At 36.0% G+C, this 24,785-nt stretch overlaps 4 protein-coding genes across 6 annotated transcripts; 2 read left to right on the top strand and 2 right to left on the bottom strand.

Moving 5' to 3' along the window:
• Positions 1–26: 26 nt before the first annotated feature.
• pnpo (pyridoxamine 5'-phosphate oxidase) lies at positions 27–4,373 on the top strand. Its single transcript, XM_039664916.2, has 7 exons — positions 27–251; positions 695–819; positions 939–1,038; positions 1,131–1,184; positions 1,366–1,494; positions 2,042–2,112; positions 2,241–4,373. Exons 1-7 carry the CDS (start codon positions 63–65, stop codon positions 2,404–2,406), a joined length of 834 nt encoding a protein of 277 aa, XP_039520850.1. The 5' UTR covers positions 27–62; the 3' UTR covers positions 2,407–4,373.
• prr15lb (proline rich 15 like b) lies at positions 3,891–9,459 on the bottom strand. Its single transcript, XM_089122194.1, has 2 exons — positions 9,115–9,459; positions 3,891–4,861 (listed from the first exon to the last, which is right to left on the bottom strand). The coding sequence occupies exon 2, from the start codon at positions 4,823–4,825 to the stop codon at positions 4,514–4,516; it is 312 nt and encodes a 103-aa protein (XP_088978320.1). The 5' UTR covers positions 4,826–4,861; positions 9,115–9,459; the 3' UTR covers positions 3,891–4,513.
• A 1,368-nt stretch (positions 9,460–10,827) lies between these two features.
• Positions 10,828–17,091, top strand: cdk5rap3 (CDK5 regulatory subunit associated protein 3). 3 transcript variants are annotated; one of them, XM_039664910.2, is made up of 14 exons: positions 10,828–10,863; positions 12,295–12,343; positions 12,483–12,614; positions 12,732–12,832; positions 13,190–13,238; positions 13,328–13,506; positions 13,590–13,726; positions 14,083–14,227; positions 14,699–14,806; positions 14,888–14,969; positions 15,894–15,982; positions 16,064–16,269; positions 16,445–16,616; positions 16,923–17,091. In XM_039664910.2, the coding sequence occupies exons 1-14, from the start codon at positions 10,843–10,845 to the stop codon at positions 16,986–16,988; spliced, it is 1,536 nt and encodes a 511-aa protein (XP_039520844.1). In that variant the 5' UTR covers positions 10,828–10,842; the 3' UTR covers positions 16,989–17,091. The 3 variants fall into 3 exon arrangements, with proteins under 3 accessions (XP_039520844.1, XP_039520848.1, XP_039520847.1); XM_039664914.2 differs by lacking the exon at positions 10,828–10,863 and adding an exon at positions 11,794–11,931; XM_039664913.2 differs by lacking the exon at positions 10,828–10,863 and adding an exon at positions 11,817–11,931 and having other exon boundaries at positions 12,298–12,343.
• A 1,972-nt stretch (positions 17,092–19,063) lies between these two features.
• On the bottom strand, positions 19,064–24,067 carry LOC120474560 (uncharacterized). The gene is made up of 7 exons (XM_039664915.2): positions 23,425–24,067; positions 23,203–23,298; positions 21,945–22,010; positions 21,728–21,833; positions 21,388–21,644; positions 20,475–20,661; positions 19,064–20,383 (listed from the first exon to the last, which is right to left on the bottom strand). Exons 1-7 carry the CDS (start codon positions 23,506–23,508, stop codon positions 20,202–20,204), a joined length of 978 nt encoding a protein of 325 aa, XP_039520849.1. The 5' UTR covers positions 23,509–24,067; the 3' UTR covers positions 19,064–20,201.
• Between the last annotated feature and the right edge of the window lie 718 nt (positions 24,068–24,785).

The following is a 24,785-nucleotide window of genomic DNA, read 5'->3' on the forward strand; positions in this document are numbered from 1 at the left end:
TTTTCATAACGTTTACGTAAGACCATTGAACGTGATGACGACGCAGGTTTAGAGCTGCAGGCATGAGACGTCTTTTGAGCTTCTGCGCGTCTAGGAACATCAGCAACATTGTAAAGCTTATTGAACCCACTGTTACCTTGGCAGTCCGCCATCCTCCGTTATTTACCTCGTTTTTCTGCAGGGAATTTACGGACAGCGGCACCAACATGGATCTGAGTAACATGAGAAAGAGCTATAAGAGCGATCAGGAGGTGGGTGACGGGTTGTTATGTCATGTGTATGTCCATAACCCATTTTGTTATGTCATGTCTATGTCTCAGACCCTATTCAAAAGAACTAACGTTAGCTATTGCACAGAGAAACAGTGATTTTTTCCTCTTCTTCTTCTTCTTCTTTTTACACCAAAAGGCTGGGAAGAACAGACATTTTCTGTATTATTTCTATAAAAGCTTTAGAATGTGAAATATTGAGCAATTTATTCATGATCTGCTACTGACTTGCTTTGCAAATGAAAGCCTTGCTTGCTTTTCAAAATGATAATTGATTAATGCATTGACCTTGTGCATTATCAGTTGACATTGAAAGGTGGACTTCTATCAATCTTTTAAGATCAAAATCTTAAATAATTTTTTTAATTAAGATTATATACTGATAATTATGAGTGAGTAATTGTTGTCTTAATTTCATTCTACAGTGTTTTGAGGAGGATCAGCTTGCTTCTTTAAATCCAATCAAGCAATTCGGCAGCTGGTTTGATCAAGCCACTAAATGCCCTGAGGTGGGGGAAGCCAATGCAATGTGTCTTGCAACAGCCACCAAGTAAGAATAGCATTGCAGTTCATCAGTATATGCAAATAAAAAGTGTAGCTTGTATTTAATAATGCAATAATTCACTAATTCAGTTTGTCCCAAATGCATGTCTCTTGTCTCTTCTAAAGGGATGGTCGGCCCTCTGCACGCATGGTCCTTCTGAAAGGCTACAGCGAGGAGGGATTTCGCTTCTTTACCAACTATGAGAGTCGGAAAGGTTCAGAGCTGGTGAGTCTTTAAAACAATATTTTATTTAGTAAATATCCATATGGATTTACCTTTTGTGTATTTAAAATTGCCTCTTTATTTCCATCATGTAGGACAGCAATCCTCATGCCTGTCTTGTCTTTTACTGGGAACCATTAAACAGGCAGGTGAGTGTTTTTTCTTAGAACTCAGAATCTTCTCCAGAAAATTCTTCAGACATCAGATCTTTAGAATATTATCTTTTGTTTTAATAATTGTCAAGAACAACAAAAAAGCACAGTCACACTGTAAATGTATTTGTACATTTCCATTGTATTTTTTATAATGTGAAGTTTTGTGCGCAAACAGATCCGCATTGAAGGCGCCGTAGAGAGAATCCCGTACGAGAGTTCACATGAATACTTCCACTCAAGACCCAAGAGCAGTCAGATCGGTGCTGTTGTTAGCAGGCAGAGCACCGTAATACCAAGCCGACAAGTGAGTATCACTTCCAAATATCTTACAAATTTATGAATGAGCCGATCTACTGACATTTGTCATTTACTTTAAACTTTACAATGCCCATAATGAAAACTTTCATTAACTCTACAATAAGTAAATACACTTAACTGGCTGATTACTCTTAGATGGCGATGCCATAGAAATATACAGAGCTACCGCAAAAACAGAAGTTCAAATATTCTAAAGAAGACTCAGCACTTGTTTCTCTGGTGCATACGGTATCCAATTTGATTGTTAACTAAATCTATTAAACACATTCATGTTAACTGAAATATAGCTGAAATCAAATGAAACATGAATATTTGATGAATATTAAAACTAACTAAATTAAAATTTAGGCTCTAAAAGAAGCAATAAAATTACTAACTGGAAATAAATAAAAACTAAAACCATAACCCAACTTAAAAAAACAACTAGAATGGTATCTAAAATAATACAAAAATAACACAGACACAATTTATTTTAGCAACTAAACGTTCAATGAACTGTTTTATTGACCTATTTTTTTGTGTGCCCCATAAAGTACCTGAGAGAAAAGAATGCAGAGCTTGAAGAAAAGTATAAGGACACGGATGTACCGATGCCAGATTACTGGTTTGTAATCTTTGTTTATTAATATCAAAATTCAAATTCTTGTTTTCATTAAAAAAAAAAAACATAAAAAAAAAAATATATATTTTATGATTATTATCATAATTATCATGGATAAATTTTTTCTGCAGGGGTGGATACATTGTGAAACCCTCTCTGATTGAGTTCTGGCAGGGTCAGACTAATAGATTACATGACCGAATAGTATTTGTGCGGCCAAAAGAGGGAGAGACTGAGCTGGGAGATATGCAGCATCAAGCAGAGGGGGGCTGGATATACCAACGCTTGTCCCCTTGATACTGCACATGCTGTGAAATTAACATCAGTGTCTGTGACATCAATACATCATCATTACTTGAAAGCAACTGTCATTTAAAATGCCGCCAGGGCATTAACTGACTTGTGAAGACTTACTACTCCATATTTGCCTACGTTCGTATTGTCTTAACCAAAACCAGAAAGGAGATTTTCACTGTAAATGTGATTTTGTGAATATAAATCATGTTTTGCATTATAAATGGTGCTTTGTAGCAGCGTTTGTCTTTAAGCCTTCAAAACTGACGGTCCCACTTAATAAGTGTCTTTACTATGTAAATTGAATAATACTATTTTAATTGAATTGCACTTAAAGGGACAATGTGTACTTTTTAATGTATTTTATTATTTAAAATCAATATTTTTATTCATGTCCTCAATAGTGTACAAATAACTCTGCCATTTATCTGACTTATCCTTGTAAACAAAGAATTTATTATTTTTAAATACATGGGACCACGAAGGCTTTTTCTAAAAAAAAATATATAATGAAGAAAGGCAGCATAACTACTTATTACATTAGTTCATGTTTTTCACAATCAGTAATTCCTATTGTAACATTTGTTTGTTCGTTGTGTCAAGTTGCTGTTTGTTTGAAATAACAAACCTGTTCACCCGAAGGAACACTCGACGAAGTGCTATCAGAAGACATCCTGTCATGGCTTTTTGGTACATAATGGCTACCGTAGATGCAATTGAAAAAGCAAGGCGCTGGAGAGCACAATTCGTTTGAATGCCAAACACATTTTCACCACTAGATGAGAGAAATTCCTACACATTGTCCCTTTAATGTGCCCATATTTGTTTTTACATTGTACTTGTATTTAAAATACCTTCATGTAACTACAGATGTAGTTAATTTCTGCGATTACGTGTATTATTACACTGTTGACCTTCCCTTATCGCCATACCATGAAACCTGTCCCTAAATCCCTAAACCCGTATGCTACCTCTATAGCAGAGTAGTACATGCAATAAACACACATTGTACCTAACAAATGTGTGAGAAAGCACATTGTATTTAAAGACACCTAATGTAAAGTGTGATCAAACTGACCTTAACATATTCTTAATCTAATACTTGCAAGTGCAAAGTCTGATCTAATGTTTATTAATAATTGAAAGGCACAGCTGTACTTGTAGTTTTAGAGAACACAAACTTTGGACTTCTTGCACAACAACAAAAACATCTCAACATGTTCCTCTGTTTGTGCAACATTCATGATATACAACAAATATTCTGCTAGACAATGTGCCAAACTTAATTTTACCCTAAAATAATTGTCCATTTGGATGTAATTCTGTAATGAATTGTGACTTTTTCCTGTAAATTAACACAAAATAATAAAATAGTAAGCCTGTTTAATTTTTGCAGTAATGTTCATTGACCTTTTTTGCCAGAAGATGGCAGTGGAATCAAATCAGCTTTTTTTCCCGTTTTTTGTTTTTTGAACACATCTCAGCAATGTCAATAAAAATCTTTATTTAGCATATTTTACCAATAACCTTTCACAGATCACAGTAAACAATAGACAAGTACAGATTAATTAAAGCTGTAGTGGTAGATGGAGAACTTATCTTTCACCTGCTGAGACTTTGGCTTTTTATGGTAAACTAAATAAAATCGGAGATAAAGTCCAATGCATGACTGATGTTCAACCTCAAAAAATATCATAAAAACATGTCATCAAGTGCTAATCAAAGGGCACGGCAGTCCATTAAAATGCAAGGTAAACAACAGCCTGTTTCCCACGTTTGTTGCTAATTTTACATAATAATGTACACTTGTATGACCAATTTAGAAATGAAAGGATTGTATGACTATGAGTTGTGATTTCTGTGCCTTGTAAGGTATTTTAATTGTCCCACAGTGAAAATATCGTATTTTATGAGCATTGAAATAGGCAACTATTTAATATTCATCTCCAGAGCTGCTTTAAATTAAAGCACTGGCTGTGAAAAATAATCATCATCTTCACTGCGTCAGTTACTCGGATCATGTCGAATGTGAATTTACAAATAAAAATGAGTCAAAATTACTGTATGTATGCAGGTAAACAGTCCCCAAATGACATGCTTTGTCTGGGTGTTATTTTTCCACGTGGCTCTTGTCTGTCCTAGCAGATTCAGGGCAAAGGCCTGGGTTTTCCATCAGACTTGAGCGAATCTTCTTCTTCTCCTTGAACCGCCCAGAATGGGAGACTTTGACGTGACGGCCCTTGGTCCCAGATTTATCCACTATTTTTTCCAGTCTGGCTTCCAAATTGTTGTCTGCAGCATTATTGCTCAGGTCTTTATTCGCATTGTTAGTGCTGAAGTCGGGCGGTATTTCATATAGGACCTTCGCCTCTGACTTCTTTTTTCTTAGGAAGGTGAGTTTCCACCATGCGGGGTCGGCCATGACAGGTGCGAAAGGGAGATGGTGAAAGCAATAGACCTATAACATGAATGCAGATTTGTTATGTAGAGTCAAAGGATATTGAGTAGCCTAATGTTTAGAATGATTCTTTCTAACTCTTAATTTAACACGTTTTTATTGGCCACTGTCACCTTTATATTTCTCACTGTGGGTTCGGCAATATTCTCTGCTAGTTTATTTGGAACTATTTACTATGCTATGTATGTAAGTTTATACATCTGACATTAACTAAAAAAAAAATAAACATTAAAAATGTGTGTTTTTGGTCTCAGCAAAATAGTATAATTATTTAATTGTGCAAAAGTAATTAATTTTGTTTTTACAAAGTATGCATTCTTCCTATTTCTTCTCGTACATTATAAATGAAGTCTTTGTAGTAGAAATATTCACTGTAAAACATTTTTTTTCTTTTGTCAAATCAACTTAAATAATTTCAGATAACACAATATTTTGAGTTTCTGATGATTAAATCAATCTCCTTCATTGTATTAACTCAATTTTTACTTTTCAATGAACTTAAAATTTTAAGGCAACCAGGTTACTTCATTTTTTAAGTTAAACCAACAATATTTATTTACAGTGTTGCTACATTTTAGAAAGAGGGTTCCTTGGGAGGGAATGAGCATATAGAGGTGTTAACATTGAGTCTGCAAGCTGCTTAATTTTACAGTGCATAGCACAACACTCTCATTTATCATCTAAACTCACACAGTTTTTGCCCTAGGATGTGTTTTTATGGATAAAAAAACAGCATCAGAACATTTGCATAAAGGCTTATTTGCATACTTTAGCACATTGTAAGCAGCAAAATGTTCCTTGTGAGGTCAAATGTGTGTCTTCTCATCCAGTGATTAGATTAGAATAACACGAGGACACCTGACTCCGCTGCTCAGCTGTTTAATTAATGAAGAGCACCACTGGATCCCCTGTCACTCCCATGAGATCTGAGATACACCAAAATAACATTGCGAGAACCAAGACACATGAACAACAACTTGATGGACAACTTCGTGTTTCATCCCACCTTGATAGAGTATCATTTGATATGTAATATTGGACAATGCATAGCTATTGTACACATCACACAAAGTACGTACAATGATTTACTCATGTAATAGCAACCAGTGTAAACACAGGAGACTTGTCCAGCGTACTGTAACAATAATGCGAATGGTATGGGTGTGTGACATCTGGTCCATTTGCAACGTTGTCATAGTAGTCATCATTAAAATGTATTAAAGAATGTGTCATAGTTCGTCCAGCGAATGCTGCAGGTTTTATAGCATTGGTGTGAGATAAGATTTTAAGTATCAGTTCAGGCTCTAAACACACCCTTCACTCGGCAGTTGCCACCTCATATACTTCAAAGTTTCTGGTAATATTGCTCATAGAGGGTTCATACAAGAAAACAAGACGTCTCCACGTGAATACTTTTAGAATTTCATTAAAACGTGACAAAGCTCCTTTCTCACATCAGTTTGTTAAACATCAGATGTAGAAATAGACATATGTAGAAAGAGAGAGACCTTGCATTTATCTATATAATAAAAAGATGGTAATAGATATATAAATAAATAATCTATTAGGGATGCACATATGAAGATTTTGGCTGATACCGATAACCAACAATTATTTATATTTGAAAGCCGATATATTGGCCGACAAATCTAAATCCAAATTATTGTATAATTTTTCAGAGCCTGATTACAAAAATGAAAATCTCACCATTAAAATCCATGTCCCAAGCACACAATTATAATGATGTTCTCACTATAATTATGTAGCCTATATGGCAGACTTGCGCTGAACATGTTGCTCTTTTTTTTTAAGTGATTCCAATCATATTTTAAGCAATTCGATACAATCATGTTGACCATGGCATATGAAGTGTCTCAGCTGAAGTAAATAATCCATTATTTGCCGGCTTTAATATATCGGCCAAATATTCTTATTGGACAGATAACGATAACATTAAAAATGTCTATCAATTTATCTATTCATTTAATTATTGATTTAACGCCTTAATTATTTCTTGCAAGACTACAGTTTAGGAATAATTTGTACTTTGCATCTCTTTGGCATGTTTGTATTTGCCACCTTTACATGGGAGGTTGTAAGGCAATCTACAAAACAGCTTCTGAACAATATTAACAGTGTAAAATGCAATATAAAGAAACAATTTGACATTTAATAGAAGATCTGACAAGAACTGCGGGTAGAAAAAAATTATATTTCAAAATGCTTTTGGTCTTTATGCAGCAGAATCCTTTAATTCAACAAAATCACATTCTTACTATTTTTTTTTTTTTCACACAGTATTTCACCCCTTTTTTCACCCCTGCCATAAGGGTTCAGAAACAATGCCAACAGCAATAATTTAAAGGAGATGTTCACTTTTAAAAAAAACTTTTGCTGATAATTTACTCACCACCATGTCATCCAAGATATCCATGTCATTCTTTCTTCAGTCGAAAAGAAATTAAGGTTTTTGATGAAAACATTCCAGGATTTTTGGACTTCAATGGGAACCAAACGGTTCAAGGTCCAAAAGACAGTTTCAGTGCAAACTGCAAACAGTTCAAAGGGCTTTAAAAGATTCCAGACGATGAATAAGGGTCTTATCAAGCGAAACGATCAGTCATTTTTAAAAAAAAATAACACAGTTTAAGTTTTATAAGCTCAAAATGTCACCTTGCTCTGTTCTGTGATGCGCGACTCTCCTATTCAAATTCATCAAAATGAACAAATCTTTTCCCGAATCAACTCGTTCATTTTGTTCGTTGAATGAACCTTACCCTTATTCATCGTCTGAAATTGTTTAAAGCCCTTTGAACAGTTTGCAGTTTGCACTGAAACTGTCTTTTGGACCTTGAACCATTTGGTTCCCATTGAAGTCCATTATATGAAGAAAAGTCCTGGAATGTTTTCATCAAAAATTTCTTTTCGACTGAAGAAATAATGACATGGACATCTTGGATGACATGGGGGTGAGTAAATTATCACCAAAAGTTTTTTTTTAAAGTGAACTACTCCTTCAACACACACAAAAAAAAAAAACATTTTCATGTCTGTCTGCCAATGACAAAATAAGGGGGCATTTGAAGAAATAGGAACGTTTGGGGTAACAGAGTCTCTCTGGATTTGTTACTGATCTTCTACAATTACATAATGACTCATGATTCAGTCACTTTTAGAAGTTGCTACTATACTCTTACCTTAATTGCACTTAGTTTGCTGTGGCCAAGTAGATTGTACAGTAGATGTATAGAGGAGATTGTGTTGCACTTTGAAACTGACTGTAAGGTTTAATCCAGGGAGAGTCATGTGCTTTCCTTAGCTGGGGTGAAGGATCATTTAATGGTTTTATTGTTCATTGATCATGTCGAATTATGAGCTCTCAGAATTCATTTCAGAATTTTACTCAAAGACTGATTTGAAAAAGAAAAAAAAAATCAGACCTGATAAAAATCTTTAAAAAAATGCTCTTTAGAAAATGACAAAAATTGTTTTAGTACATTTAGTTGTGTTTTTGCAGGTCATTTTTAAAAGTCACCTGACCGTCCGATACTCGGGAGGTATATCCTTAATATCCTCAGACCTAGATAATAATTTACTTTGTTTTCTTTGTTGTGTGACTGAGCAGCACTAAAGAACCCCAGAGATCACAGAGAGGGTACAATGTGCCTGTCTAAACCTAGGAAATCACTAACCAAGTTCAAAGCCTTCCCGGTGATACAAATGTTTGAGAAGAGGAGAGGTTAACCCAAGGACAGCAGGCCCTGTCGTATTCAGAGCAGTCATGGAGGGTGTCAAGTTTGCCCGCAAGTCCAGGCCTGGACATCAACTCGCTGCTGTTTGTGTCCCAAATGTTACTTTCTCATCTGGCCCTACAACATGCCATTTATACAGCCTCTCAAGGGAGGCCTTCGTTGAATCGTTTGTTCTTAAGAGGCTCAAGGAGAATTCATGATCAAAATACGTACAAATTTTACTAATCTAGGTTTAAAACTACTACTCATTTTGATCATTCGTTTTATGCGTGTTACTTTAAATGTCACTGATTAACCGCACTGAAAAAGTATATATAAAAACAATATTTTATGCAAATGGCATTTAATTTAATATGAAAAATTCTCCTGCATGTTTTTACTAAATCTGGCAAATTAAGAACGCAAACTCTAATAGTCTTTCTTTAGTCTTAAAGAAATACAAGAACATATGCAGTTCACCAACGATTTTAAAACTCAAAAAGAGCTTCTGATCAGTCTCACCTGAAAAGTTGTGTTCACTCGTTTCAAACGTGCTCTTGGTGTGGATGAACAGGTGTCCAGAAGAAGTTAAACCATTGTGGCTTTGACAAGCTGCCCTCAGTGTTCACTCACTAACTTGCTGCTCAGGTTCAGCGTGAACCTTTTTACTTCCTCTTCTCTTAATTAATCTCCCTCCTTCTAAATGCTTGCTTTGAATGCAACATCTCATGCTACAGGTGTTCTCTTTCGCCTTCCTCTCACTTGGTCCCTCCCTTCCTCCCTCTCTCTTTATCAGTCTTGTTTTATCGCCCTCTCCAAGACAGCAGCGTATACAGCCTCACACAAATGCACTGTTTCAGTCCAAGTTGAACATTAAGTCCAACCCAATGCAACATGAGTAAATGTTACAGCCATGTGACCGAAAGAGGGAGGGCAGTCTGAGTGAACGACCTCATGGGAGCGTGAAGTTGGTTTAACATTTGCATGGTCAACCAAAAAGGTAGTCGCCTTCCCAAATCAAGACCGACTGCATGAACCATTTCAATACAGTAAGATGCAGGATAATTCAGGCCAGTTTTATTCTACATTAAAATAAACAATAACATCTTTCCTATTACTGTTACAGGGGCCAGTCCTCTCCAATGTTATAGACAGACAGACAGACAGACAGACAGACAGATAGATAGATAGATAGATAGATAGATAGATAGATAGATAGATAGATAGATAGATAGATAGATAGATAGATAGATAGATAGATAGATAGATAGACAGACAGACAGACAGACAGACAGACAGACAGACAGACAGACAGACAGACAGACAGACAGACAGACAGACAGACAGACAGACAGACAGACAGACAGATAGATTTATGGATGGCTTTTCAAACTGCCAATACAAATGTCAGTGGTTTTTATTAACATTTTATTAATTTTGTATGGGGTTTCTATAACAAAAAAAGGATGCTTGCCACCTGAGCTAATTCCCGATTTCACCTCTGATGTCTATTTTCTCAACGCCACCAGACAGCCGATGCTTGCATTTGCATAATGTGGGGAAATCACAGACAGATACTGGATCCCGCTGAGATACGAGCAGGTTTGAATGTCATTCAAAAATATGAAAATAAAGCATTGCCTTTGGTTCCCCTTAACTGTTACAGCCATTGTGCTTCACAAGACCATTAAAGAGCTTAACCAGTTAGGATTAAAATTCTGATTTCTGTTCTTGGCAAGGTGCAGAAATACTCTTTGGAGTAATTAAAACAGCTCTACAATGTAAGTCTTTTTGAAAGGCCGCTTCTAGGGAAGTTGGTTAAGCCATGTTGCAGAAGTTTGTTGTCCAAGATATAGGCCTATCTCTCTCAGAAAAAAGGTACAAAAAGCTGTCACTGGGGCAGTATCTTTTCAAAAAGTTTTAAAGTGTGCATAGTGGTACCTTTAATGTACATTAGTACCTAAAGTGTACATATTAGTACCTAAAAGAAACAAAAGTGTTTACCTTTATCAGCATGCCCCAGTGACATCCTTTGTACCTTTTATTCTGAGAGTGAAACCTTTGAAAGCAACAGTAAAACAATCCTATCGTTGGTTTTAACATTGCATAATCGTGCCTTTATTTCAAACTTTAAACTGTTTCAGCTTTTCTTTCTTTACTGATTTTAATCTGCCCTGTCAGAAAACAGACGGGAGGAGCCTCTTGTTGGAAACACCTGAGACACAAGTCATACAGCCAAAGTCCCTTTGTATGCCGAACACATTAGATAAGGTGAGCTGTGAACCGGCTAACAGAAAAATCTATATAACCTTGTTCAAATAAAACTGAGGAAGGAGCAGAATATTTACCATACATTTTTACACACACAAAGTGTATGTTGAAATAGGCTCATGAATTATGCAAGCAGCACGTGTTAAATAAACACATGTGACATGTCTAATGCATATGCTTCAAGAAAAGCTGAAATTACATGGAATTGCCATGCTGTAATTATCCATCAGCAGGTCTGTTTATGAGTATAAAATATGTTTTTTTTTCTCAGTGTAGCATATTGAAACACGAGTGAGTGTCAATATAAAGCAGTTCGCGCCATCTAGTGGTCTTTTTTACTGAATAAATACGTATCGTATGGACAATGCAGATTAAACGCATGGATGTACGCAAATAAATAGTCTTGATGAAAAGCACAGGATTTAAGGTAAATGCATCTTTATAAGGTAATTGCTAGTCTGTATAATATGTGTTCGGAGTTTGTCACACAACAGAAAAATACCACCCAGTCATAGGCTAAATAGCCTATGAATCAACATTTTATGGAGGAATGGTGTTCATCTAAAATTATCATAAAAAGTTTATCCCAAAATATTTTATAATATGAAATGTTTTATTTTTATTTTATTTTTTAAATTTTAAATAAAATTTTCTGAAATGGAACTAATTATTTTACAAACATTTTAAATTAGAAGCCTTATGAGATATATATTATAACATTTAAATTATTAACCGTTTCAAAAATTAATTTTGGAATATAGATATCTGTAAAAAAAAAAAATGATGGCACTTTGCTATAGTGACTATTATTTTGCACTGTCTATGTTATTTTGGCGTTACAAGGAAGTGATTAACGGCTGCTCTATGCGTGCAGTTCATTGGTCTGTCAGCAGAGGATGCTTTCGACATAGTAGTGTCGTGTGAGCTGATTGGTCAGTTGTGTATGTACGTGTCAGAGGAAATATAAACTAGGCTACTTGAGCTGCGTCTCATCGGCTTGATGTACAAGCATGGAGTCGTTTTAGTTATTCTTTTAGCAAAATAACGACAATAACGGTTGCAATGGAGGTAAAAAAAAAAGAAAGAATATTCTCCGGTTAAAATTGAATCTCACCTTTTTTATTGGTCTTGGTCGTGTACTCCTTGTGTAAAGAGAACAGTAAAAAGAAAAGTGATCATGCAGACTCTAGCAAGCTGTCAAAAATAATTTTAAAGAATATCATTGTGCATCATTGATTGTTGCATTGTTGTTGTTTTTTTTTTGTTAATATAAAGACTGCAATATTTACTTGCTTCACTCTGTATTTTTCTTAGTTTTCCAGTAAGATTATTATAACACTTATTATTATTGCACCATAATAATGTGCAAAAGTTGATGTGATTGTTATTACAATGTGTATAATTTACCTTTGTTATTAAAATCCATTTTAGCAGAACATTCAGAATCTCCCTATTGACATCCAAACCACCAAACTCTTGGGTAAGGAATAGTTGCATGTATGCATATTTACACATTCTTATGCATATGGATTGTAGTGATATTGCTTGTATAAATGCACAGTAGTTTAGATCTTGTACAAAGATGTATTTAATATTTTGCCTTTGTCTACATCATTCAGACTGGTTGGTGGATCGGAGGCACTGCACACTGAAATGGCAAAGTGCAGTTATGACCATTAGAGAGAAAATAAATGCAGCCATTCAGGATATGCCAGAAAACGAGGACATCAAAAAACTGCTCTCCGGCTCATGTAAAACTTAATAATAATAATAAGAATAATACAAACACGTTTCTTGTTTGAACGACTGTTATCTGCATTTTATTTATTTTTAGGTATGTCCACACTCATTTATTGTTGCTTTTGCAGATATTCACTATTTCCATTGCTTACAAATAATTGAAAAATTGAAAGGAACGGAAGCATCCACCAAAAATATTTTTGGCAGATATTCATCACAAAGGATGAAGGTGATGATGCTTCTCTTCTATTTAGTTTTATTTTTTTTTAAATGTAGTTTATCACTCTTAATATCTTATATAATAATAATAATAATAAATAATAATACATGCTGAACAGTGTTATTTTAGTATTATAATAGTTTTATTTTGAATTATCTTTTAGTTTTTTTAGCTTTAGAATTTTTAATTAATTTAAATTTAGCTTGGTAGTTTTCATGTTAATTTGAGTTTAATTTTGAGTAATTTTGCTTTTGTCATTTTATTAGGTTTTTTGTTGTTGTCGTCGTTGTTGTTTTCATTCATTATAGTTTTTATTTATTTCCAGTTAATAATTGTTTATGTATTTATTTATTTAAACATAAACAGGACTGGCAAGAGATAGTGTCCATGTATGAAACAGACAATGTCTATTTAGGTAAGAAATCATCACAATTATTTAAGACAAAATTTACCAAGTTACACAAACGTTGACATTGAGTGTGTATTTATTTTTTTTAACCCCAGCTGAAGTGGCCAGTATATTGATTCGTAGTGTAAGCTATGAAGGTCCTGCTCTAAGGAAGCAGGTGTCTAAAGCTCAGCAGCTTCAGCAGGAACTGAGCCGACGAGAACTGGAGTGTCAGAGTGGTGCCGCCGACATGAGGGAACGATATTACACTGCCTGTAAACAGTATGGGATAAGGGTGAGTCAACAATTCATTTTACTTTCAGTTATTCAAACAGTTCAAAAGTATTCACAAATACTATCATATGACATATTTCACAGGGGGAAAATGTGGCAAGGGAGATACAAGCATTGGTTAAAGATCTGCCTGTAGTTTTAGAAGAAACGGGCAAAAAAGCAGCCTGTCTGAAGGAAGCTATAGAGTTTTACTCAGTCTTCACAAAATTTGCCAGTGACTGGTGAGTGTAACTTCCTGTCATTTCTAAGGTTGCATAAGTAAAGGCCTGTTCACTCTCAGAATGATTTTTATTTTCAGCTGATGAACGATAAAAACATTGACAGCCAATCAGAATCCATCCTGCTTTAAAGAGCTCTAGCATTTAAAGTGGCAGATGACATAACTGCAGAATAAACAGAACGTTATCATGCGTATTTGTGAACGCTAATTTACTTATCTTTTTAGTTATTGTTCTTAAAGCTGGTAAACTTTATATACCTGCATTCATGTTTTTGATTGATCTCCAACATAAACCTTATACTGTTGTAATAATAGGGATGTAAGTGTGAGCTTGTAATATTCGACTTCCATTTTCAGGTCTGAGGTTGTATTGCCCATGCTGAGGTTTGTCCAGAACAAGGGGAACACAACTTTATATGAGTGGAAGACAGGAAATGTGCCCACGGTTGTAGAGAGACCTGTAATGGAGGAAGCCCCACCTGATGTTGTCACAGAGGAGACGGTAAGAGGGGACTAACGTGACTCCGGGTTTGGGTTTTAAAGTCGACATGAAACAAAAGTCGTGATAGTATTTTCTCTCTGTTGTGACGGACTATATCCGCTTCTCAAACATGAAAAAAATGTAGGGCAGGACTTGATTTTGCCACTGGGAAATGGTTGGATCATTGTATGGTTGTGGTTTGCTTTTGCTGTGAACTCATGTGAGTGACAGGTTGTTTTGCCTTCAGAGAATAGAAGAGATGTTGTTGCAAGAAGGAGGGGAAGTTATTTTTTTATGAAAGATTACGAGGGCACATGAATTTAAAAAAAAAATGATATGCACGGCTAAATCATAAATACAGCAATATTCCATAAAAAATAGAATTGCCCATTTAGATTTCATGGTGACTAAGTATTTGTAGGATATCTGTGAATTAAAGCAAACAAGGGATCAATGTTTTAACCTAGTATTTATAACTCTTGCTTTGTGCAGATTGACTGGGGTGACCTAGGTGGCGGTGCTAGTACTGAAGAGGTTAATTTTGGGATCTCTGTTGAGGATGGTGTGGACTGGGGTATTAGCCTTGAGTCTGGCACCGAGGTACTTTTTACAAATATTACGAATATAACATTTTCAAACCCTCATGATATGGAATTAACACATTTTACCAATCAACGTTAGGAAACAGTTGCGGGTGGTATCGACTGGGGAGAAGCTGAATCTGCTCCCGTGGAAATCGAAGTTGTGGATGTGGGCACAGACTGTAAGTGTGTTGGGATTGATTGAAATTAACTATTGACATGAACATTGAGAATTTATGTTATAAATTGTGGGGTCAGTAGGTTTTCAAAAAAAAAAATAAAGATTTTAATACTTTTATTTAGCAAAGATGTGGCTTTAAAGACATTTATAATATTACTATTTCTATTTAAAATAATTGAGTTTCACTGAATTAAACCCAATTTGACATTATGAAATAAATGTTTTTTCTCAAAAACACATTTGCCTCAATTATCGGTACCCCTACATTTTTTTTTTTTTACGAATTTATCAAATGCAGATTTTTGATCATATTTACCAGGGGTGCTTTTAATTCTGAGTACGGCTGTATGTTAGAATGATTTCTGAAGGATCATGTGACACTGAAGACTGGACTAATGCTGAAAATTGAGAATAATGGCATTTTAAAATATGTTGAAATAAAAAAAGTTTAAAATGCAATAATATTTCAAATTCTTTACTTTATTTTTTAACAAATAATTGCTTCCATGGCAAACGTGAGACTTATTTCAAAAGTATTATTTCATTTTTTTTTTTATTTTACTTATTTTCCATCCAAAGTGTTTGAATGGTAGTGTATGTTCAGAATGAATTAATTTAAGTGCTTTATAAAAATAAAATAAAAATCACAAAAAAAATCTGCAATTGGTTATAAGCTGGCTCATTAAAACATATTCATCAATTGTGTAAAAAATCAATTGTGCAGAATGCAACACTCCAAGGTCTGCAGATTTGATCTGGGCCTGGTTGTAGGTCTCAGTACTTTTACAGGTCACTTATTTTTGTCTAAGTTTGTTTTCTTATGTTGTACATATGATATTAAGTTTAAATTAAATATGTATCTGCCATGTAATAGCCGGTGATGCTCAAATGGCAGTAAACTCAGATACTACTACTATTTTTGCAGGTCCTGACGGTGTTGCCAGAGGTGAAGATGCTCTTTCTCTTCTGGAAAACACACAGACACGTGGCCAGTTCCTAAATGAGCTGATGGAGGTAGATACAGCTGCTCATTCTTACAAGTGTTAGACAGAATGTTTCATTTTTACCAAACTTTTTTTCTTTCCTCTGGGTTAGTTGGAAATGTTCCTGTCTCAGCGGCTCAGTGAGATGCACGAAGGAGGAGACTTAGTGGCCATGAGTCAGTTCCAGCTCGCTCCCTCAGTAATCCAGGTCCAGACTCCCGAGCGTGTGCAGGCCATGCTGGCAGAGGTGCGTGACCTGCAAAATGGGCTCACCTCAGTACGAATGCAGCATCTCTTTATGATCCATGCGTCACCACGGTAATTACACCCTTTGAAACCTTTCTCATGCAGAAATGCACTTCATATATTTCACCTCTCAGCCAATATTACCAGCCACCTTTTAAAAAATACTTAATGTTGTTCAAGAACATGATGAAGCTGAAATCTTGCAGTCAGATAATGATAAATCTGCTGTTGTGTGTGTTCGTGTCAGCTACGTGGAGCGTGTTTCTGAGTTACTGCGGCAGAAACTCAAGCAGGCTGATATTTTGGTGTTGAAGCAAGGTACGCTGGCTGAAAAGCGACAGGAGGCTTTGGAAGAACAGGCCAAGCTGGAGCCACGCATTGATCTGCTGGCTGCGCGCACCAAGGAGCTCCAGAAACTGGTAAAGTCACTTGTTATAATGATGTGTTTGCAGATCTGTTTAAGGTTTATCATAATACATTTGTTGTGTCACACAATTAGCCTGCTACTTCCTCTTTTACTTTATAAGTGAAAATAGCAGCTCACATGTTCACAGGGCACCTAAGTTGTTCCTTTATGCCTCCCTACTAAGTAAAAATGAGCTGATACTTGACAACTGTGTTGAATGTAAAGAGAAATGAGGTTAATAAAGCACAAAAGCTTCATGGTAGACATAAATTTACTGAATGTGAATTCCTTCCTCATTGTCTGTCTCTCACACACACAGATTGAAGCTGACATCTCAAAAAGATACAACAACCGGCCTGTCAATCTCATGGGAGTTCATGTGTGACCAAGAAGAGTATTTACATGCTGCACAGATGTATCATTTCATAAATAAAATGTCTCTCATTTAAACAAGGTGGGTAATTGTTTTGTGGCGATTCCTCTTTATGGGGGAATAAAATTGTTGCTGTCACAGCACCTTAAATATTCAAAGACGGCTGTAAATAACTTGCGTTTGCACAGCTGGCCTCATTTATTTAAAGTGCAGATTTCAGTAAATGAACTGTCTTAAGAAGCCTTTATATTTAATTTAAATATACAATTGCTAACCCTGTTTTTTGTAAAGAGCAAGCACACGGCGCCTTCTGTGAATAGGGTACAGAAGGGCCTCAAATTTCTAAAAGGTGTTTGTTTTTGAACAAAAAATGTTTGTAAATGTACAATACAGTAATAAAGACCATTTAAAGAAATAACTAAAATATTACACTGCTGTACTATTTTTTAATTTTTTAACTATTTTTCAAGGAATGCAAATATACTGGTTAAAATAAATGTCATGTCACCAGGATATCAAAACTATGATGATTTTTAGTCAATACGGTCAAACCTCTGAGGTGGAATAGGCTAAACTCACTATTAAGGGTGAGATATTGGCAGCTGATGCATTTTACAGTTATTTGTGCTGTAATTTTAAACACATACCATTTAAAGGTTTGGGATCAATAAGTTTTATTTTAAATAAATATTGTTCATATTAAATGTATAAAAAGTGTTATTTTGAAATTGTTATTTTGAAGTGTTATTCATGAAATAAATTCTGGGGGAAAAATATTAAACCGCACAACTGTTTTCAGCATAAAAAGTCTGGAGCACCAAATCAGCATAATAGAATGATTTCTGAAGAGTCATGTGTCAATTATGTTCTGGGTAATGGATGCTGGAATAAATCACATCAGCCTTGGTAAGCATAATAGACTTCTTTCAAAAACATTTAAAAAAAAAAAATACTTACTGACCCCAAGCCTTTGAATAGTGTACTGTACATAACCAAAAAATGCTTTGAAAAAATTCCATTTGCAAGTATTCTAACAGAGATACAGTGAAATATTACAGCATTAGATTGTTATAGGAATTGCACCTCAACTAAGTGAGTCTCCCTTGATGCTTTATTATCATGTTGTCTCTGTTTTGCCTTGGGGCAGCTGGTTAAATCACATGGCAAAAACACATTATGCTCACAAGATTGAGGATCTAATGGACAAAATCTTTGCACACCCCCTACATCTAATGCAAGGAACAGTGAAGCATAAAAGCTCAATTTCAGAAACAAGTTTTAAAACACATTGGGATTGTAGACTTTGCGTCATTGTCATGGCGACATTTAACCAAGATAATATCTGTGGCACATTCTCCCTTCAATGATTTGCACAAAATGCACATGCAATCCATTCTTTTGTCTGTCTCCGCCTATCTCCTCCACCGTCTCTGATCATGAAGCTATGATAAGTAGAGGGTGGCGCTCGGCCCGATCATCGCCTGTGCCATCAATCAGGCCAGACAGAACGCTGTTTACTGACACAGAAGCTTTAAAGAGCAGCCATTACAAAACACTTTGTTTTCCGCCCAGTCGACGAGAGCAGAATAACAAGACAAAGGTCTGTGCATTTATCAAATATTCCACTGAAACATCATACTGATGATGAAATTGAGACTAAAATTGTCACTGGATGACAGACCTAATCTCTTTTTTTGGGAGCCCTAAAAGCCTTTTGCCTTCCATTTGCTTATCAAAAAGCCCCTTCATCCCTGCAGCGGGCAGATGCTCTGAGCCGATGGCCAGGGTGAGACCCAGACTGCTGTGGCCCAGAAGACTGAGGTTGCCAAGACAACTGGCCCAGCACCCCTGCTGTTGTCACTCTGTCTGTGTCGCTCAGTCATTGATTCTCTCCATCTCACCAGCTCTCCACATGCAGCTTGTATTGTTCTCAATGGCCCTCATTGAGAAGGCATTGTACACGATAATACACCTACCAACTCTCCCACGTCCATTTCATAGTGTCACACATTACTCACCAAAAACCACATTGAGCATAACATCTTTAAATAATTAAAAGCCTTTACAAAATAAGCATACCTCAACCATTTGTGTTTTTGCAATTTAATTAAAAAAAAAGCTACATACATACATAAAGCAGTTGTCATATAGACAAAAGAACATCAAATAAAAAATACAATGTAAATAATGGTCACAGCCTATGACCCTGGAACATCCTGAAATCCTACATCTGTTAAATACAAAGCATTAAAAAAGAGACGTTCACAGAGACACATCATTAATATCTAAACATCTCGATATGTAAGCGTCAACTGTGCTTGTAGCAGCCAGAGGCTTTTGTGAATGCAACATTTGGATTTATCTGGAATTGCTCATTTGCTTTTTTACATCAGTAACGGCACAAACTTCAGCAGCCGAACGACTGCCACACAAGATTATTGTGACTTTATTTGAAGACTATTGTCAATGCACATCGATTTCACTAGAGCCCAGGGCCCGTATTCATAAAGGATCTTAATGCAAAGAGTAGCTCCTAGTGACAAAATTCTTTGAAATGTGGGTGTTTACTCTTAAAATTAAAGAAAAAGTCCTAGTAAAGAAAAAAATTATTCAGAAAGTATCTTAACCCTTAAAAGAGGTCTTGAGGTCAAAATTGTTAGGAGTACTGGTGAGGACTTAAGAGTTTCTTTAGCAGAGGAGAAAATGGCAAAAATGTGTTGCCGTGATGGATGATAGTGAGTTAATAAGACGCTATAGATTGACACCTAGCCCGAATTTTCCTTTGAGGATGGCCTTGTGTTCATCCACTAACTGAGCTAACAGCAAACACTGTTCCTCAGATCCTCTCAAATAGGAAAAATTACACATGTAATTTCAAAGTGAAGGCTTAGAATAGACCATATACTTAAAATCACTAGTTTTCTTCCCCTTCTTGGACAACTAACCAATCACAGTCTTCAAACGATTGTGTAGCAACCATAGCAACGGGGTCAGCCCCGCCTCCTCACTAAGATGAATGTTTTTGTCTTTTCCTTACTCAGAGTTGCTCTCAGATCAGTCCTGAATCACTCTTAAGACTCCTACATAAGAGTTTTCTGAGAGGAAAGTTTTCTTAGAATTTTTATGAATATGGGCCCGGCCTTTTAATCGTAAATTACACAGAATTGAATTACCTTTAATTAATATAATGGAGAGAACACAACTGATATTCACAAACTGTATGTTTCAATTCTGGTTGATCATATCTAAGTGGGACATGGGACTCTGTAGATTGAGACCTCTAGACTCATATTGGCCTGAGAGCGAAGGTTTCTTCCTCAAACTCTTGGCTTCGTTTTGCAGTTTCTGACGGATGTAGCCCTTGATCTCTGCGTCGGTCTTAACAGGAAAGAAATACTGAACTGTTCCTGTATAGAAAATGTTTCAGGAAATTAGGTAGAATACATTTGTGCAAGTGTAAATTTTAACACTGATCAAAATGACTGAAAAGCATCTTACTCAGGACTGCCTGGACTTCTTCGGTGGGGAGAGCAGGCTTGGGTTTGCCCTTTTTGTTGAACACGACTCCAGATATGGAGTGAGATGCAAGGCATTCTCTCTCATAGAGTCCACGGAGCAGGTCGTTGGTCAGTTTTTGGGCAGTGGTGCCTGTGTTACACCTCTCCAAAAGGTCAGGTGTGATAAACTGAGAGAAAAAAAAAACAATTATATTTTCTGTTTAAAAACTGCTGCTGTGCATGTCAACAATATATAGTGTGTCAAACTCGGAGTTGAGAAAAATCTCTCTCAAGCCACGATAATTTTGAAGAAACCCATATTTTGGGCACTTTTGATCCAAATACAATACCTGCTGCAGTAAAACAGCACAGACATTCTAATACGCTTAAAAACACTTAAAGTGGCTAGATGTTCTAAAAAAGTGATATTAAAAGAAAGATCAAATCAAACTCAATATAGACCTTATTGATGATGCATGATACCATTTACAGGCAAGCAGATGAGCCCTGAATTTTAATGCAAACGTGCAAAATGGTTAAGTGTTTTCTGTATAATAGTTTTCTATGATAAAAGCTTAACAAAAAAAAGTTGCATTTATATTCTGGGTTTTCCTGTACGTCGTATGCATCATCAACAAGGTGCATATCAAATTTGGTATTTTAATATCACTATCTTACTACATAAGTACATTTACTAGATTTTAAAACATTAGTTAAAAAAAAAAAAAAACTGGCAGTCAATGGAAGAAAGTCTTGTTTTGCCCTCCAGGTGGTTAATTCCTATAAAAGTGTGACATCATATTATATATATATATATATATATATACATATATACACACACACAACTCAATCGGTTGTTTAGGGATAATGCTTATTTGTTGAACAACACAATCTGACAAACTCATATAGCCTACATCTGTAAAGAGTCCATCCTTCAGAGCTTTCTGAGTGGTCTCAAGAGGTTTCTGTGGTCCTTGGCCCTGATTCAACCATTGTCCATTCACAACAGCTGGCGGAGGCCGCACATCTGGTATCACAGTATGCGCCTTGGCAGGTGATTGTGCCGTGCCTCGAGTAACTGGGGTCCCGAGAGAGGTCCCGTTGTTCCCGTTTGACCACACTTGGGTCTTCTCGATCAGCGTTTCCAGGTTTCGTGCTAGTTTTCCACATGCTGTAGTGAGTAAATTGAATGTTAAGATTTGATTCATTCAATTCAATACATCAAAATACCAAGCAGAAACAAACGATTTTGACCTGTAAGGCACCTAAGTTGTTCCTTCATGTCCTCCATTTCCCTCTGCATGCACAAAACCATGGCAATGAGCTCCTTCTTCGAATAGGACTGTAAATAATTAGCCTCCTGCCATCAAAAAAGTACACAAGCTCAGGTCTAAAAGTAAATATCTTGCAAGCAAACAAGCAAGTCAACGAGCAAATGTCTTGAATATTGAACACAAGTGACTCATCCTACCTCAGACTCAGAAGCATGAGGACTGTCAGTGTAGAGGTCTGCGGAAGAACAATCCAGCTCATTAACCTGTCATGACAAGAAAGAGTCCTAATATTTTCTATTTCCCCAGTCAGTGGTCATTGATAATTATACAACCGTTCATTTCGGTTCAAAACCGATTTGACAACAAGGAACAGGTTTTGAAAGACTAAAGTTACTCACACACTTCCACTCCACATGATTCCAGTCAAGCTTTAATACAGTGTTGCATATTTTAAATATTAAGTATTATTTAGAACCATTGGTCGATTGGCAAAGCAGAAATAGGCAAACTAGCATGGTAATCTTTCAAATGTCAGTTACTGAGGAATAATTAAAAGTGCAGCCAAATCAGTCATGCTGATGTTCAGAACAAAAGCAGCTTTAATATTACTTACACATATACACTGACATGGTTCATATCGTGTTACCCATACAAAAATGTACCATGGAAAGCGGTTTCCACTTAAATGTCAGTCTATGTTATAAATAAAACGGTAGTGACCTAACTGCTAACCTCCAAGTCTGACTAGCTGAAAAGCACCCAAAAAAACCCAACTGAAAAGCAGTCCAGCATGGGAGATGACCAGCAAAGCAACTTTGGCCGATTTAAGAATTTGTCAGCAAAGTTAGCCACTATTGTATAAATGGTCAAGGTTCTGAATTTCCTTAAAATATATACATGAGAACCCAAATTGTGGCTTCCCAACAGTCACAATGCTGGTATTTTCCATGGGATTTCCACTTTTTTCAAGTACCATGGTAATTTTGTACAAGCAACAAAATAATTTGAAAAGAAGATGGTTTCAAACTTTGTAAAGTTTCACATTTCAAAACTTTTAACTACCTGGCGAGTTTTTACTTGGACAGTTAACGTGAGTAGGTAGCCTACTGGGCTTTAGTTGTGCAAAGCGCCTGATGAGCTTTCGATCAAATGATGTTCTGTACCATGCTTTACCCCATTGTTCTTCATTAGCGGACAGGCATGGCCGCCTGCCCTGCCTCACACCACTGCTGCAGGCAGGATAGCAAAGCGTTCAATCTCGCTTTACGGTGCGAAAAGTGCAACAGTAAACCAACAACAGTCAATTATGGGTTAGATTGCGTAAAATGCTTATAACAGCCGACGTGGAACAACAACTGAGAGAATCATAAGCGAAATGTTTCCCTGTCCGCCTCCTCCGTCGAAATGCATAAAAAAACAACGAATAAACACTAATAATGAAGAAAAAGCCCAAACCTTCATGTCTAACTTCTGAAGCCCGGCGTCGGATGAGCTATTTTCTTCTGCTTTTTCTTTGGAGGGATACATTTTTCTTCGTTTCTGTGAACCGTTCTGTTGGACAGTCGGGTTAACACAATACTAATTATCATTTTGGGATCAAACATATGCCATTAACAGTTAAAAAAAAATAATGAGACGTAAAACACTTAAAAAAAACGTTTCCGTCGATTATCTTACACTGAAGTCCGGGTTTTGTTCCTCTTCCTCGTCCTCTTCATTTTCGTAATCAAGAATCCGCTGCGCTTTTGTTTTCCTTCTCATTTCTCTCCCATTATTTTATTTGCGAGAGAGAAAAAGAGGCTCCACACTGCCTTGTGCAGTTACACTGTATCAGACTACAACAACACTGTCGCTCTTTTAAAGATTCAGACGCTGCAGATCTACTACAGATGCCAACAACTATGTTCCCAGCGATTATTCTACTTTAGCTCAAATACTTGAGTCAAGGAAGGACAGCACTTTCCCGAGAAATGACAGAGAACACATTTGAGGCTAACGCACCGTAGCGTAACGTGGCACGAGCTCGAGTCCCGTCTAGATTCAATCTAAAGGCAGCAACAACAGGAAATCCCTTGCATTTTTTTTTTACCATGGTAACCTTAGTTTCCGCCAAAATAGCATAGTAACTGCGGTAAATTTGTAATAAATCAATATAGAATCTCTTTCAAACAGTTCAAAAGCTTTTAGAATCTTTATTTTATTTTAATGCTGATACTGGTGCCAAATACCCACAGTATTATTTTGACAGTAAATGCAGTAATTATTATGGTATGTCTGCAGAAACAAACTATTGTAAATATTTACAAGGGGTGATCTATAAACGCATGTTTCCCCTCGACGCGTAAAATATTGTACGTAAACAAAAGGAAAGGGGGCTCAAACCACGTTTGCAGAGCAATTAACCTGACAATTGAGAAAGTTAGATTCGCCATGCAGAGTTTTTAAGAGGGGTTTCCCGAGTAATTATTAGTATTACTTTGCTGTCTTCGTCTTTGATGTGAGGGAGATCAGTTACGACTGTTTGTAAAAAGGACACATTGTAGCTTTAAATAAAAAAAAATCTACCAAATAGTTTCCCTCCAAATAGCCTACCAAAAGATCATCCCCCCCAAAAAGACCAAGCCATCACTTTCATAACTTAAAGGGATAGTTCACTTTGAAATTAAGTTTTGTTAATAATTTTTGTTTAATATGTTTTAGCTTACCTCAAGGGCATCCAAGAAAACATAAGTAATATACAACACAGACAACATAAGACACAACAACATTACAAAACAAGACTACAAAAAAAAAAAAAAAAAAAAAAAAAAGTTTAACCTGCTTCTCACACTCTTGTGGGCTTCTACACCCAACATAGTTTCAGTAGTTAGTAGTTTCATTACAGAATCTCATCATCATAAATCGTCAACATAGAGCCAGGTAACAGCAAAATATCCTTAAGTGAATCTCAACCAAGGAAAAATAAATAAATAAATAAAATCAAAAACATAAACAGGTTATTTTAAGATAAGAGAATAGGCATAACCTAAAACGATTGA

Source organism: Pimephales promelas, chromosome 17 (assembly GCF_988280905.1).
Source record: "Pimephales promelas chromosome 17, fPimPro1.hap1.1, whole genome shotgun sequence".
Lineage (NCBI taxonomy): Eukaryota > Metazoa > Chordata > Actinopteri > Cypriniformes > Leuciscidae > Pimephales > Pimephales promelas.